Genomic DNA, 16,236 nt, shown 5'->3' with positions numbered 1-16,236 from the left:
AAAAAAAAAAAAAAAAAAAAAGTTTGTTTCTTTTTAATGAGCTATCAGTATAATTTTCCTGATTTTTTTTTTTTTTTTAAATAACTGTGTCCAATACACTGGGCTTTTTAAAAAAGCCTTGTGAGTTCCTACTAATGGTCATCAAATATTCATTCCAGTCTCACTTAGGTTAAAAACTAAAGCTTCAATTATAAGAGCATGATCTTAGGAACAAGGTATTTTAGTCTTTTTGTAAAAGGTACAGGACAAAGAAGGGATAAAGGGTGGTGCTGTCTGCGTCCCAATTCCGGCACCTTCCAGGCACCACCTCTATCAACACAATCCACCCCCCTCAGTAAAGGGTACTCAGGGCACCCCAGTCAGACACAGTTCCCCTTTCTGAAGCACCAAACCAGTTCCATTTACTTCAGATCTCAGCAACTTCTTGAACAATCTCTCCATGTGTTTTTCATAGAGAACTCACAGAAGAAAAAACACCCTTGGATTATTCCTTTTTTTTTTTTTAATGTACTAATAAGAACTAATGATTTTGGAAGTGGATAAGCAAGCTCTGCCTTTCTCAAGTCAGCCAACTGACACTGACTCAGCTCCGCTGCATGGCGATCCTGTGTGCCCACAGGGTTTTCAACAGCTGGCTTTCTGGAAGCAGTCTGTCAGGCCTTTCTTCCCAAATGCCTCTGGATAGATATGAAACTCTAACTTCTCAGTTAGCATCAAGTGTGTCCATGTTTGCCCCATCCAAGGACTCCACAGTAATAGCTTTAGGCCTTCAGCTAGGAGGGTGCTCTGCTGCTCCAATTACACTTACCAAAGGCAGCTGCTTTGAAATGTGACCAGAGGTAGTTAGGCAGCTAGTAAAGACAGCTCCCTACTTTATGGCTTGAAGGAAAGAAAGAAAAGGGCAGAACAATGCAGGCTGCAAACAGCAAGAAGACTTCAGCAAGACTGTGGGGTACAAACATCACTACAGAACACGAAATTCAAGGTTTGGCTCCTAGTAGCCCCAAAGTTGTCATGGTTAAAAAGGCAATCTGGTCAAAAGTGACGATGGAACAGAGAGACAGGTAGAAGCTAGGTAGCAATCTCATCCTTCAATTTAAGCCTCAGTAAAACTGTTTCAAGTGCTGACTGCCAACATGAGGCTGAACAATGATCTTCTAAATCTAATCCAAGCATTCAGATCATTCAAGCCTTGTCTGTTTTCAGTGCTATTTATAATTTTCTCCTCCAGTGCTGGCTTACTACGACCTACATAATAAACCTGATCCTCTCTCTCCACTCACCCTTGCACTCCAGTCCCTAGACAAAAGAATTCCATTATTTTCTTCATACACCCCAGGTTCTCCCTGATCCCTCATTCCAAAATTCTGGATTTGGTGCCATGCCACCATATTCCCAGAGGACCTATATAATACAAAAACAAAACCAAAGCAAAAGCCCACTGCCATTGAGTCAATTCTGACTCCTAGTGGCCCTGTGTAGGTTTCCAAGGCTGTAAATCTTTATGAGAACAGACAGCCTCACCTTTCACTGGGCAGAGTGGCTGGTGGGTTTAAAGTACCAACCAAGGGCTAGCAGTCCAGGCCTCCTTTCTAGCACTCAGCACACCTGAGAGGATGTAATCTGTCAGATTCCTCCCCAGATGGAAAATGGGTCAGAAAGCACAGACCATACATGGGAAGTCAGACATCAGAGGAGTAGTATCAGAGTTAGTATGTCCAAAGACTGGCTAAAAGCAGGACAGGGAGACTTCGTCTGTCATACTTGGGACATGTTGTCAGGAAGGACCATTCCCTGGTGAAGGACATCATGCTTGGTAAAGTAGAGGCTCAGTGAAAAAGAGGAAGCACCTCCAACGAGATGGACTGACACAGTGGCGGCAGCAACGGGCTCAAATGTAGCAATTGTGAGGATGGCCAAGAACTGGGCAGGGTTTTGTTCTGTTGTGCATAGTATCACTATGAGTCGGAACCAAATCGATGACATCTAACAACAAATAATGCTCTGGTTGGCAGTGAGCAGCCAATGAAAGTATTTGAGTAGTAGAATTATATGATGAGAAATAATTTTTTTTTAATAAAAAAAAGGAGAAGAAGACTGGCAGGTAAGAAGTTCTCCCCCTCCCATCCCTTAGCTTGTCTATTATAATATAGAACGACGACCTCCTCCCAACGTTGTTCTTTGTAAGACCCTAAAGATGCACTCTGAGGAAAGGAGCTACTTGGAGGAGCGACAGCAAACTGGAGTGACCACAGTAGTTTGGGGATGTCGGGGACTCGCTCACTTTCTTTCTTTAAACTCTCTCAGAGGGACACATATGGGTGCCTCTACTTCAGCCCCTTGCCCAAATTTCCAAGCAGAGAGGCTGATGTCACTGTTAATGGAAGCTCTCAGACCAGACTAAGTAAGCACCTAGAAGTACAACACTACTTATAGTATACTATAAGAGAAGTACAACACACTGAATAAAAATAGCATGAAGCAGAATGATTGGAACAAACAAACAAAATTAAATTCGCAAAGTAAATAGCCTCAAAGAGATAAAGAAAAAGATTAATAATATAAGCCAAGTAGAAATATTACAAAGAAAATATTTTTTAAAAAATAAAGGCATAAGAAGGAGCAGTACAACGGAAGTTCAGAGAGAGGAATTCTTCAGAAAAGGAGAAAAGAATTAGGAACAGAATTCAAAGAGACATAAAGTCAAAGCAGAAGTGCAAATCTGAAGCTAATAAGAAACAGAGACGAAGAAGGGGAAACAAACAAGCAAGAAGAAATATATGAATTAATCATTCCCAGAAATAAAAACAGATGGAAGGCCTCACATTTAAAGTTTCTAAAAGACCTAGAAATACATAAAGACCCATAACAATGCACTTTACAGTGAAATTTGAGAATAATAAGATTAAGAACAATTCTAGAAGATTCCAGTGGGGGAAAAAAATAAAAGAATCTGACTGACATCAGATTTTCCTATTCCAACACTGATGCAAAAAGACAAGTCAAGTAACATTTAAAACACTGAAGGAAAAGCACCTGAAACTTCAATGATCAAGTCTGAGGGTATAATAAAGATATTATCAGGCATGGGTTGCCTATAAAATATGAAACAAATGTTAGAATTACATCATAATAAAACAATAATTACAAGTATAAATGGATTAAACTCACCAAGTAAAGGACTCTGAAATGGAGAGAACTAATGCATTTCCTACAAGAGACAAACATCAAACAAAATACAGAACAGCTTTAAATAAAAGAGAGGAGACAGATATCTCAAGCAAATATGAACCAAAAGAAAGGTAGAGAAGCAGTCTTAATATCTGATAATACAAAATTCAAGGATCAAAAAAAATTCCTAAGGGACAAAGAGGAAAGCTACATACTAGAAAATGAAACAAGAGTAAAAGATATAATCTTCCATATTATTCCTATTTGTGGTGCTGCAGGTAAACCACTGGACCATGAAGTCGTTTGAATCACAGGGTTGGTGGTTCAAACTTACCAGCCACTCCCTCTGAAACCCTATACAGGGTCGCTATGAGTCGGAACCTACTTGACAGCACTTAACAACAACTTTTGTTGGTTTTGTTTAGTGCTGTCGAGTCGATTCCAACTCACTGAGACCCTGTCTAGAGTTCCCGAGGAACAGCTGGTGGATTTGAACCACTGACATTGCAGTTTAAATGGACCTTGCAATTATATCAATATAAACATTCATATAAAGCAAAAACTGAGAAAATGATTTGTTGTTGTTGTTGTTAAGTGCCGTCGAGTTGGTTCCGACCCATAGAGACTCTGTACAGGGTTTCCGAGGCTGTAAATCTTTATGGGAGTAGAAAGCCTCATCTTTCTCCCGCGAAGTGGCTGGTAGTTTCGAACTGCTGACCTTAAGGTTCGCAGCCTGATTCATAACCACTTCGCTACCAGAGCTCCTTGAGAAAATGATAGGAGATAGAGAATAAATACATTTTTAACATTTTCAGAAACTTCTAGAAGAGCAGACAAAATATAAGCAGAGGTATAGAAAGCATAAATGATCCATTAAACATACTCAATCAAGTAGATGTATAGAGAACTCCATACCCAAACAAAGAATATGAAATTATTTTCCACTTTTCATAAAAATTAATGACACAAAAGCCTCAATAAATTCCAAGAGATCAATAACAACAGAGACTAACTTTTCAACCCTAATATTCAAAATTAGTAACAAAATCAAGGACTTGAAAAATTCCGTCTGGTGAGAACTCTGGTTTTTAAAAAGGAAAACACAGGGACATTTTTTAAAAATACATAGAACTGAATGACAATGAAAACACAACATATCAAATCTGTGAGAAACAGATAAAGCATTATTCAGAAAGAAATATATACCTTTAACTACATTCTCCTGTTCACTCTTCAATGCTGAACTGAGCAAGTGTTTCCCAAGTGTTCAAACAGAACTAGAAGCACAGTAGAAAAGCTCTCAAAAACCTACATATATCTATCCAATGGCCTGCTGGGATCTCTGCCCTAAGATTCATCAGACAAAATATAATGCTGTCAATAAATAAAAACACAGCACTTTCAGTAATAACCACCCAATAGACAGGCTACCTGTTTGTCATAATGTGATGGCAATCAAATGAATTAGTTGATCTGAAATTGACTGTACTGACAATTCTGATTTAGACAATCATATGGTTTACTATGCCAGGAATGATAAATTAAAAAGGAATGGCGTGACATTCATTGTCAATGAAAACATGTCAAGATAATAAATTTCCATGTACCTAGATGGAAGACCAGTTAATACCACTATTATTCAAATTTCCATACCAACAACTATGCCAGTGATGATGAAATTGAAGAATTCTATAAACTTCTTCAATCTGAAATTCATCAAACATGCAATCAAGATGCATTAACAATTACTGATAATTGGAATGTGAAGGTGGAAAACAAAGAAGGATCAGTAGTTGGAAAATATGGCCTTGGTGATGGACATGATGCTGGAGGCCATATAATAGAATTTTGCAAGACCAGTGACTTCTTCATTGCAAATACCTTTCTTCAACAACATAAATGGTGACTACTCAATGGACCTCACCAGATGGAGTATGCAGGAATCAAATTGATTACACCTGTAGAAAAAGATGGTGGAAAAGTTCAATATCACCAGCCAAAACAAGGCCAGGGGCAGACTGTGGAATAGACAGATCATTAATTGCTCATTTGTAAGTTCAAGCTGAAGCTGCAGAAAATTAAAACAAGTCCACAAGAACCAAAATATGACCTTGACTATATCCCACCTGAATTTAGAGACCATCTCAAGAACAGATTTGATGCATTAGACACTAATAATCCAAGACCAAAAACATCATCATAAGAAAGTAAGCAAAAAATTAAGAAGACAAGCAAAAAATTAAGAAGACAAGAAAGAAAGAAAAGGCCAAAATGGATGTCAGAAAAGACTCTGAAACTTGCTCTCCAGCATAGAGAAACTAAAGGAAATGGAAGAAATGAGGAGGTAAAAAGAGCCAAACAAAAAATTTCAAAGGGCAGCTCAAGAATATAGTCAAGTATTATATGGAAATGTGTAAAGAAAACCAAAAGGGAAGAACAGAACACACTCAGTATTTCTCAAGCTGAAAGGACTGAGGAAAAAAATCCAGCCTCAATTTGCAATACTGAAGGATTCTATGGGCAAAATACTGAATGATGCAGAAAGCATGAAAAGAAGATGAAAGGAATGCAGTCACTGTACCAAAAAGAAATGGTCAATGTTCAACCATTTCAAGAGGTAACACAGAATGGTACTGAAGGAAGAAATCCAGGCTATACTGAAGGCGTTGGCGAAAAACAAGCCTCCATGAATTGACAGAAGACAAATTGAAATATTTCAACAAAGTGATGCAGTACTTTAAGCAATCACACGTCGCTGCCAAGTAATTAGAAGACAACTACCTGGCCAACAAATTGGAAGAAATCTATATTTGTGCCCACTCCAGAGAGCTTACCCAATGGAATGTGGAAATCAATTAACAAGATCATTAATATCATATGCAAGTAAAATTTTGCTGAAGATAATCCAAAAATGGTTGCCGCAGTACATCAACAGAGAACTGCCAGAAATTCAAGTTGGATTAAAACTTGAACCTGAAAAGGACATGAAACTAGGGATATCATTGCTGACAAAAGATGGATCATAGCTGAAAGCAGAGAATACCAGAAAGATGTTTATCTGTGCTTTATTGACTATGCAAAGGCTTCCAACTGTGTAGATCATGACAAACTATGAATAACATTGAGAAGAATGGATATTCCATTTATTTAATTGTGCTCATGAGAAACTTATACATAGACAAGAGGCAATTTTTAAAACAGAAAAAGGGGACACTGAATGGTTTAAAAATCAGGAAAGGTTGTATCCTTTCACCATACTTATTCAATCTGTACACTGAGAAGCTGAATTATATGAAGAACATGGCAGCAGGATTGGCAGAAGACTCCTTACAACCTTGCTTACTGAAAGCAAAGAGGATTTAAAATACTTAATGATGAAGATCAAAGACTACAGCCTTCAGTATGGATTGTACCTTAATGTAAACAAAACAAAAATCCTCACAACTGGACCAATAAATAAATATCATGATAAATGCAGAAAAGATTGAAGTTGTCAAATACTTCATTTTGCTTGATCCACAATCAACACTCATGGAACCAGCAGTCAAGAAAAGAAGTATTACACCAGCTAAATCTGCTGCAAAAGACCTCTTTAAAGTATTCAAGAGCAAATATGTCAGTTTGAGGCCTAACATATGCCATGTTATTTCCAATCATCTCATCCCCATGTGAAAGTTGGAAAATGAATAAGGAAGACTGTGAAAGACCAATGCATTGAATGACGGTGCTGGAGAAAAATATTGAAAGTACCATGGACTGCCAAAAGAAGCCCAAATGTTGCAAGAAGCACTGCCAGAATACTCTTTAGAAGTCAGGATGGTGAGACTTTGTCACTCATACTTTGGACATGTTATCAAAAAGGACCAGTTCCTAAAGAAAAACATTGTGTTTGGTAAATAGGAGGGTCAGCGAAAAAGAGGACGACCCCCAAGGAGATAGACTGACACAGTGACAGCAGCAGTGGGCTCAAACCTAACAATTGTGAGGACGATGCAGGACCAGGTCGGATTTCATACTATTATGCAGAGGATTCCTCTGGGTGGAAATCAACTCAACGGCACCTAACAATCACAACAGCAGGTCTATCCACATAGCAACAATTGTGAGGCTAACTCAGGATCAAGAAGTGTTTCGTTCCATTGTACCTGAAGTCCCTCGAAATCAGAACCAGTTCAATGGCACCTAACAATAGGCTGATCCAGGAGGTCATGGATGATACAAAGTGCTCAACTAATAACAAAAGAATGGAATTTCGAGCCCACCCAAAAGTGCCTCCAAAGTAACCAAAGGTGCTTCCAAAAGCCACAGCCTTGCCAAGCCTATGGAGCAGTCCTACCTGCACACACATGTGGTCACCACAAGTCTGCTTCAACTCGACAGCAATGAACAGCAACAACAACAGGCCTATCCTAACTATTAACCAAAGCATAAGTCAGGGGGAAGTAGCACGGACCTGAAGCCTTCTAAAATCTTTTGTAAATTGTCTTTTGTAAAACAGACCCTGGATTAAGTATTTCTGTCTTACTAAAGACTAAATTTTCATCCTGACACCAAGAGCATGTTAGTTTCACAGTGTGAGAAGTAATGCTCCCTATTCTGATACTGCTGTCATGTGAATAAAACAATTTGCACATATGTACCTGATAGGGTAAATCAGCCATCCTTAAATAAGTTTCCATTTTCAAACAGAAAGGAGATAAACTGGGGACACCATTGTTAGGTCTTGCAAACTGATGCAAAATAATAGCATCTTTGGAGTCAATCTCTTGCTGTTTCCTGTCAAAACCAAAACAGAAATAAAGAACAATCCATGTGTTATACATTCAATAGCCTTAGTTCCTGAAAAGACCCTGCTGGGCCACTGTCACTGGGCTCACTTCACCCAGAAATACATAGAATGCAAGCTTATTCAAAACACAAAGGAGCCCCATTCACCTGGATCAGGAGTAAGATGAGGAAATGGAATGTGTGGCTAATTGGCTCAGTTAACAACTGCATCCTTTGCTATGAGACCAGAACTGGTTGGTGTCTGGCTACCATTAGTGAACATTTTGATCAAAGATTCTATAAAAGAATCCTGATTAAAAGGGAGAAAATGCAGAACAGAATTTCAAATTCTCACAGAACCCAGATTTTCTGGAGCTATAGAGGCTAGATGAGCCTCTAAAACTATTGCCCTCAAAAATCTTTCAAAGTTAAGCTAAAAATATCCCCTAAAATCTTAAAAACAAATAATAATTTAGCTTAATGGTAACAAGCATCTGCCTTGGCACTGTGTTCTTTTAGATCTATCTATGTGGGATTAATGTACAGGGTCGCTATGGGTAGGAACCGACTCAACGGCACTTAACAACAACAATGTGGGATTAAATTTCTTTTAACCTTTTTATTGTGAATTGAGTAAAGGTTTACAGATAAAGTCGTCAGTTTTACATCCAACATATCATACACTTTGTTTCATCTCAATGATTGCAACCCCCTCCAGGCAACAGTTATCCTGCTTCCTCCCTGTGGTCTCTATTTGCATTCCACCCATCTTCCCATCCCTTCTCAATTTTGTCCTTAGGAAAATGTTACCCATTTGATTTTGAGTAATTGACTATTCCAAGTTGAGCATACCTTACTAATCTTGTTGCCCCTATGACCTATCTACTGCTTGGGCCATAAGAGTGGATTCTTTTCCAGACCAGAAGGGCCATAGTTTTCCAGTCGCCTTCTGACCAGTAAACCTGATCTTTTTTTAAAAAAAATAATTCTGAGTTTTGTTCCACATTTTCTCCCACTCTCTCCAGGACCCTCTAGTGTGATCCCTTTCAAAACACTTGGTAGTGGTAACCAGGCACCATCTAGTTCTTCTGGTCTGAGAGTCATGGAGACTGATATTCACCTGTTCCATTAGTCCACTGGACTAATTGATTCTAAGCCTCTTAATTCTTATCACTCTCTTTTCTTCTGCACATGGAGAGACCAATAGCTGCACCTTAGACAGTTGGCATGAGCTTTCAAGGTCCTATGTGGGATCAAATTAACAACAGCAACTTGCTATACAGGAAATTTAGGGAGTAGTGAGTTTATATCAATAAGGGAGAAACAATTCAGAAAAGGAGTGTGAGAATGGTTTCTCAAATTGAATAAGGTAATTATTATCACTAAATTGTACCTGCATAAATTGTTGAAATGGTAGATGGTCTCAGCAACAACAAAAAATTAACTATTAACATGCACATACAAAAAAACCCTAAAAACTCTGAGAGTCTCATGACCACGAGAACTCAAAAAAAATACCTGCATTTCAGGTTCATCTGTTATCTGTAGCCTACAGGCCAGAATATTTTCTAGTACAGGTCTGCCTTTTCTCCAGTTGGTTATGTTCCCTGACAAAGACAAGTTGGATGGATAAAAATAATAATCTGTGCTTACCGTGTGGCAGGTGTTTGGTAGGTATTGTCTCATTTAATCCTCACAGTGACTTTATGAAGTAGAAACTGTTGTTTTTCACGTCTTTTAGATGAAGAAACAGAGGCACAGAGGATTCACATTGCTAGTAAATGGCAAACCTGACTAAGCCAGGTATCAGGGCCTTCCTTCTTGACCACATGACTGTGCCATAGTCTAGGTACTCAGAGGACCCAAGAATAATAATGAAGATGTGCTTGCCATGATCAGGGTTTTCTACAGGAAACCCAATACTGAACATTCTGGATTGTTCCAGATTCTTCCAAACTTATGTGCACATCTGGCCTTTCACATGTGGTGACTTATGGCCTCTCTGCTCTCATGTCTCAGCCTTCATCGTGTTCCCCCTTTCAACACACAGCGTCTATCTTAGTACCTCTGCCTTTTCCATATTTTTTATCTCAGACACACAGCCATCTTTTCCTTTGGCTACTTTTGAGTGTGGGGAGGACTCCTTGGGTACCATTTTTCAACATATAGTAGAGTGAGAGCTGGATTTCCAAATCTGGACACCTGGTGTCAAGTTCAAGCTCTGTTGTTCACTGGCCATGTTATCCTGAACTACCTCTCCTTCCTTATCTGGGAAGTAAGGAGAGTATCAATTGTACATCAATAATTGTAAGCATTAGAGTAATAACTGTGGCTATTGACTGAGTTATCATTATATAAAAGTGGCAGGGTTTATCCTCGTCCAAAGAAATGTAGAGTTATGCACCCTTAGCTATAACATCTCATCATTTTGCACAGCCTTACTCATCTTTAACTCCACTGAAACATTTCCTGGTCCAATAAAGTTCACTCTTCCCCTTGACCTTCCTGAGCCTCTGGTTCCTGATCACCGTTCCCAGTTTAATCCCACGCCAACTTCCACCCAGTCAAGGGCAAGTTCTTTCTGTAATCATCACACAGATACTCATTTCCTGAAGTGTCTTTGTTTAGCAAATGAAATTCTTTTGGAGAAGTTTACCACCTGAATACCTTTTCAACCGGAAGCACTAAAAATGATTTCAAGTTATTGATCCTCTTAAGTCAAACTTTTAAATATTTGCTGCTTTCTAGCAATACTCATAAAATAAAGGTATTTATTATGTAAATCCTATAAAATAAAGGATTTTATTCCAATGATAAAGTTTGGGTGGTCAGACATTAGCAAATCACCAACCTGCTTAGAACTATGTTCTAAGTGATTTGACAATTAACTAACTGATTTTGTCCAGCCAGATAATTCAACTTACAAAGGGCCATTTTCATATAAATTTTCCAAGAAAAAAATGGAAGAATTGAAAGGAGGAAAAAATAAGCATAAAAGCCCCTACTCCATTGGCTACAATGATCTAATTCTAATGGTTAATTTACGTCATGTAAGGAGTGCTGGTGTAGCGCTATTGGTTAATATGCTGGACTGCAAAGTCGGTTTGAACTGTAAGGTTGGCGGTTCAAGCCCACCAGCTGCTTCTTTGAAACCCTATACAGGGTCACTATGTGTCTGAACCGAGTTGACAGCACTTAACAACAATAAAAATGGATGCTAGCTATGTGTCAAGAATAAACCAATGACTTTTACCCTATACATATTAACATATAATTCTCACAATAACACTATTGAATGAGCATTGTTACAGTTTAAATTTATATTATACTACACCATACTTGGAGTACTGGTGTGGCATTGTGAGATAATGCACTGGATCGCAAGGTCGGTTTGAACCTCAAGGTTGGCAGTTCAAACTCACCAGCCACTTCTCGGAAACCCTATAGAGGGTCGCTATGAATAAGAAATGACTCAAAGACACTTAACAACAACCACAATACTATACTTACATTAAAAGTAGCCCTGGTAGTGTAGTGGATTACAAGCTGCTGGGCTGCTAATTGAAAGGTCAGTACTTTCAATTTACCAGTCATTCCCCAGGAGAAAGATAAGACTTTCTGCTCCCGTAAAGGTTTACAGGCTCAGAAACCCTATACACAGTTGCTATGAGTCGGAACTGACTCGGTGGCACACAACCCCCACTACTTACCACCATACTTGTATAGGTGCCCTGGTGTGGCGCTATAGGACATCACTGGACTGCTAACCCCAAGGTCAGCAGTTCAAATTCACCAGGTGCTCCTTGGACACTCTCTACAGGGTCACTATGAGTCCAGAACTGACTCCACAGCAATTAACCATAATGACAATACTTATATTGGAGTCCTGGTATGGTGTTGTAGGATAAACACTGGATTGCTAACCACAAAGCCGGTGGTTCAAACCCACCAGTTACTAATTGGAAATCTTATACAGGGTTGCTGTGAGTTGGAGTCGACCCAATAGCACTTAACAACAACAATACTTATTTTGGAGCCCTAGTGGCATAGTAGTTTATGCATTGGGCTGCTAACCACAAGTTTCAACAGTTCAAATCCACCAACCACTCTGTGGGAGAAAAAGGTGGCTTTCTGCTCTTGTGAAGACTTGGTGGTGGTGGTAGTTATGTGTCGTGGAGTCAGTTCCGACTCACAGCAGCCTTGTACAGTGTTTCCAAGGCTGTAAATCTTTACGGGAGCAGAGAGCCTCATCTTTCTCCTGTGGAACAGCCAGTAGTTTCGAACTGCTGACCTTAAGGTTTGCAGCCCGATTCCTAACCACTTACAGCCTCAGAAATCCTATGTAGGGTCACTATGAGTCAGAATCAACTCGATGGCAGTGGGTTTTACATTTTAGGATAGATGAGGAAACAGAAACCCAAAAGGTGAAATAACTTGCCCAAGGAATACCACCAATTCAAGATTAAGTCTGTAGTAACTCCAGGTCTCAAACTCTTAAGCACTTAAATTACACCAAAATGGGCAACTAACTTTATTAGCAATTGACTCTGACCATTCAAGCCTCAGAGGACTTTCCGATTAAAGTTTTAATACATAATGTTAGCCAACTTTAATTGAATACTCACTATATGTCAATCTCTGTTCTAAGCATTCCCCATGTGTTAACTCATTAATCAACTTCATCAGGAAAGTTAGTATTATTATCACCATTTTACAGATAAGGGAACTGAGGTTAACCAAGAGGCTTACTATGGTATCCATGGTCACATAGTTGGATAAAGGCAGAAGCTGAATTTGAATCCAGACAAGCTGGCTCCAGAGCGCTCCCTCCATGTCATTAGGAATCTCTAGCTAAGGATCAGAGACCAGGGTGAGTTGTTTCCTGTACAACTATCATTGATAAAGTGGCCTTATAATGAAACTGAGATGAGAATTCCTTAAGAGCACCAAGACTAGCGCCTCATCTCTTGGCTAAGGATCTCACAGATGAGTATGTCTTTGCATATGGCTGATAAGCTGTTGTATAGAGGCCCAATAATGACCCCATGGACTGCTTTGATTTCCTAATTCTTTTTTCTAGGACAGGCTGAACCCAAATGCCAAAAGAGCAAATGAGCTACTGGTACTGAAATCATAACTTAGTCATTCAATTTACAAATGCCTGATCACATTTCAGAGCTCCACAGATAGCGCCATTCAGAACATAGAAAGTAGAAGCCTGGGACAATATGTACTCATTTAAAAATATTGTAACGGGAAAACCATGTATAAACCCAAAAGTACCTGCATTGATTACACTCATTAAACTTCATAAATAATTCTCAACTTTACTTTCTACTGTGTAGACACATAGATTATGGTTAAGTCTATAAAGCAGAAAAAGCAAGTATAGTGGTAGAAAAATTAGCAGGGAATTCAGATGGTAGAGCCATTTCAAGGTCTATTTTCCATCCCATATATTTCAGATTTTTCATTTGCTTGGTTTTTGCCTACACTACCAGACAACTGAAGCTTCCATTTCATCTTCAACGGTGGCTCTACCATGTAACCCCAAGCCTCAGTTCTCTTCAGTGCCCACTTCACTCCTGCCCCAGCATTCCCAGAGTCTGTCAGAAACTCAGCGCCCATCCTGCCTCTACCATTTCCCCTAAGCAAAGTCTCTCTGTTTCTCTTCCTCTTCCCTCACCAAAACTTATTTCAGAACTGATACTTCCTAGTAGAAAATGGTCAAAAAGTGGAGGCTCCACAGACCCACACTCTCAGATCTGACTCTGAATTCTACTGCTCACCTCCAGTATGATGTTGGGCATACTGCCTAACCTTCCTCAACCTCAATTTCCTTATCTATAAAACGGGGATCATGTCTCAAAGCACAATTATGAGAAATAACTGCCATAGCACATGGAAAGCACTTATAAACATAGTGCCACTTGACGTATTAAGTGCTCAAAAATGGGTAGCCATTTTTATTATTTGCATTATATCAGGGGTTTCCAATTCAATGTAACAAACATTTTCAAAAACAAAAGTGAATGAACCAAGGGCAGAAAACCCCTTAATCCAAAAAGTGTTTCATGCTGAGACTTAAAAGTGTCCTAAATGGGAAGGTGGTACCAGTAAGCAGAGCGTTCTCTACTATCTGTTCACAAACACACCTCCCAGGGTGTGGCCTGCTCCTAGGGTGAGCTCTGCACTCCCCTCTAATTCTGCAAGGTCATATAAGCCATGTTTTAGACTCAGTCCTGTAAAAGGAGCTCTGGTAGCATAGTTACGAATCGGGTTAAGGTCAGCAGTTTGAAACTACCAGCGATTCTGTGGGAGAAAGATGAGGCTTTCTGCTCCCGTAATGATCGACAGCCTCAAAAAAAAAAAAAAAAAAAAAGATCTACAGCCTCAGAAACCCGTACAGAGTCACTATGAGTCGGAACCGACTCCACAGCACATAACCAACCAACCTGTAAAACCATGCCTTCACTCCCTCCACAAAGTGTAAAACTGGTGAGGCTTAGGATCCTCAAAAAACTCTGAGCAGGATATAATTGAGAAACAACTGGGTTCCCGTTTAAATTACTGCACAGGCACTCTAGTCCTTCAAGTGGCTTGAAACCTAACTTGAACAAAGTTCTAAAACGAGCATACATATAAAACAATCTAGAGAGATCATTCAATGTGTAAATATTTATTTGGTGCAACTAGACTCAAAGCATCCTAGTAAGTGTACTATGCTTAAAATAAAACGACCTAATTATAGACAACTAATAAACAACAATGTAAAAGCCAATACATTTCCCCAGACCTAAAAGAGACCCACTGAGATTGGAAATACTCACAGTACCTAAGACATGCCCTCCTGGAATCCCGTGGGCCTGTTAAAGGGCGCCTATCCCTTTGTTTCCAGCCTATTGTGCTCAAGTTCCCCACTGGAAAGAGCAGTGTGGACACAGTTCTTGATCTTTAGAAAACACTGGCCAAGAGGGGCATTCTGAGCTATTGAAAACTGCTAGGCTTCTGGTATCTTTCATTGACTGAGAGCCCTAAGGCATGGAAATTTAATCCGAAATTAACGTATCAATTAGCTAAACAGCATTCCCAATACCCTATGGTATTGCGCTACTCAAACAAAGATCTCTGCTGAACTGGATGTACCACAGCTGGGGCCTCCATTTTCTGGTATTTCCTAGTCAATCCTGTAAACATTCTGCGGCAGTAGATGTGTTTATGGCACTGGGTGACTTCAGTTATGTCAAACACGCCCATGTGCTAGTCCTGTCCTCGAATCTCCCACTGCTCACACAACAATGATATTCAAACCTGAAGATGATTAGTTTTAAATGCTATAACACCAGAGAGCCAGGTTAGTTAGCAATGCATCAGAACTGCACACCACACACTTGGCCATGCATGCATCCTTAACAGGGACCCAGAGCTCACTGGGGCTTTTGCTATTTCAATCTTTTGATGGTGTTGACATTTGGCAAGGGATGGTGGAAAACTAACCTTTAAGTAAAAGATGAGGTAGTGGTGGTGGTTGTTTATAGGTATTCCAACATTAATATAAAAACAAGTAAGGCATTTCATAAAAGTGGAACTAAGTGTACAGCGATCAATTCTATTGTAGAAAAAACACTGCACTTAGAAATTTACTAAAGACATTTCATAACAGACTGTTTAGCTGATAATGGCTAGTAACCCAGAGTATTTTTGCTTTTAGCACCTAATGTTTGGGAGACAAATGTTTTTCCCTCCCAGTACCAGTTTAATTCTAAACTCTAAACTGCCCTTCGCGCCCAGATGACCACAGACTGACTACCTTTGGGAAAAGGTAAGGACAAGGCGTTTGGGCATTTAGGCGACGTGACTGAGGTGCTGACACAAGTCCCCCTCGCACCAGCCCCGCACTGGCCAGGAGACCCTCTCGGTGCCCTCTCTCCGGCTCACCTAATGACCAGGAGTTCGTGGAGCAGATACGCAGCTGCGGCCAGCAAAGCTCCCCCGGTCAAGTAAAGGGTTTTCTTCCACCAGGGATCGGAGCCCAGCCCTGCCATGATCCCACCGTAATCCTGCAAAGGGAAAGCGATGATGTCCCCATAAAAGGAGAAGGGTTCCTCGGACCCGGCCCACCAGCCGAAGAAGGAGACGCTCTGGTTCCAGTTCAGATCCACCACGCACGGCCTGGACGAGGCAAAGCCAACCCCCCAGTGCATGCTGCGCGGCTGGCTGCGGGCGCCCCTCCCAGGGCCCGCGCCGCCCGCATGGGAAGGGGCCGGCGCGGCCGGGCGCGGGCTCAGTTGCTCGCCG

General features: G+C 40.2%; 1 protein-coding gene across 1 annotated transcript in view; it reads right to left on the bottom strand.

The window, feature by feature from the left end:
- Positions 1-16,142, bottom strand: part of FAXC (failed axon connections homolog (Drosophila)) — an 89,912-nt gene extending 73,770 nt beyond the window's left edge. The window contains exons 1-2 of the mRNA XM_006865846.1: positions 15,877-16,142; positions 7,812-7,947 (exon numbers count right to left, since the gene is read on the bottom strand). Of these exons, the coding sequence (XP_006865908.1) occupies positions 7,812-7,947; positions 15,877-16,142 (402 nt within the window). The remainder of the gene's footprint in view (positions 1-7,811; positions 7,948-15,876) is intronic.
- Positions 16,143-16,236: the final 94 nt, after the last annotated feature.

Source organism: Chrysochloris asiatica, unplaced genomic scaffold (assembly GCF_000296735.1).
Source record: "Chrysochloris asiatica unplaced genomic scaffold, ChrAsi1.0 scaffold00084, whole genome shotgun sequence".
Taxonomy (NCBI): Eukaryota; Metazoa; Chordata; class Mammalia; order Afrosoricida; family Chrysochloridae; genus Chrysochloris; species Chrysochloris asiatica.
The sequence above is the reverse complement of the archived record's forward strand: the minus strand, read 5'-3'. Positions and strand labels throughout refer to the sequence as shown.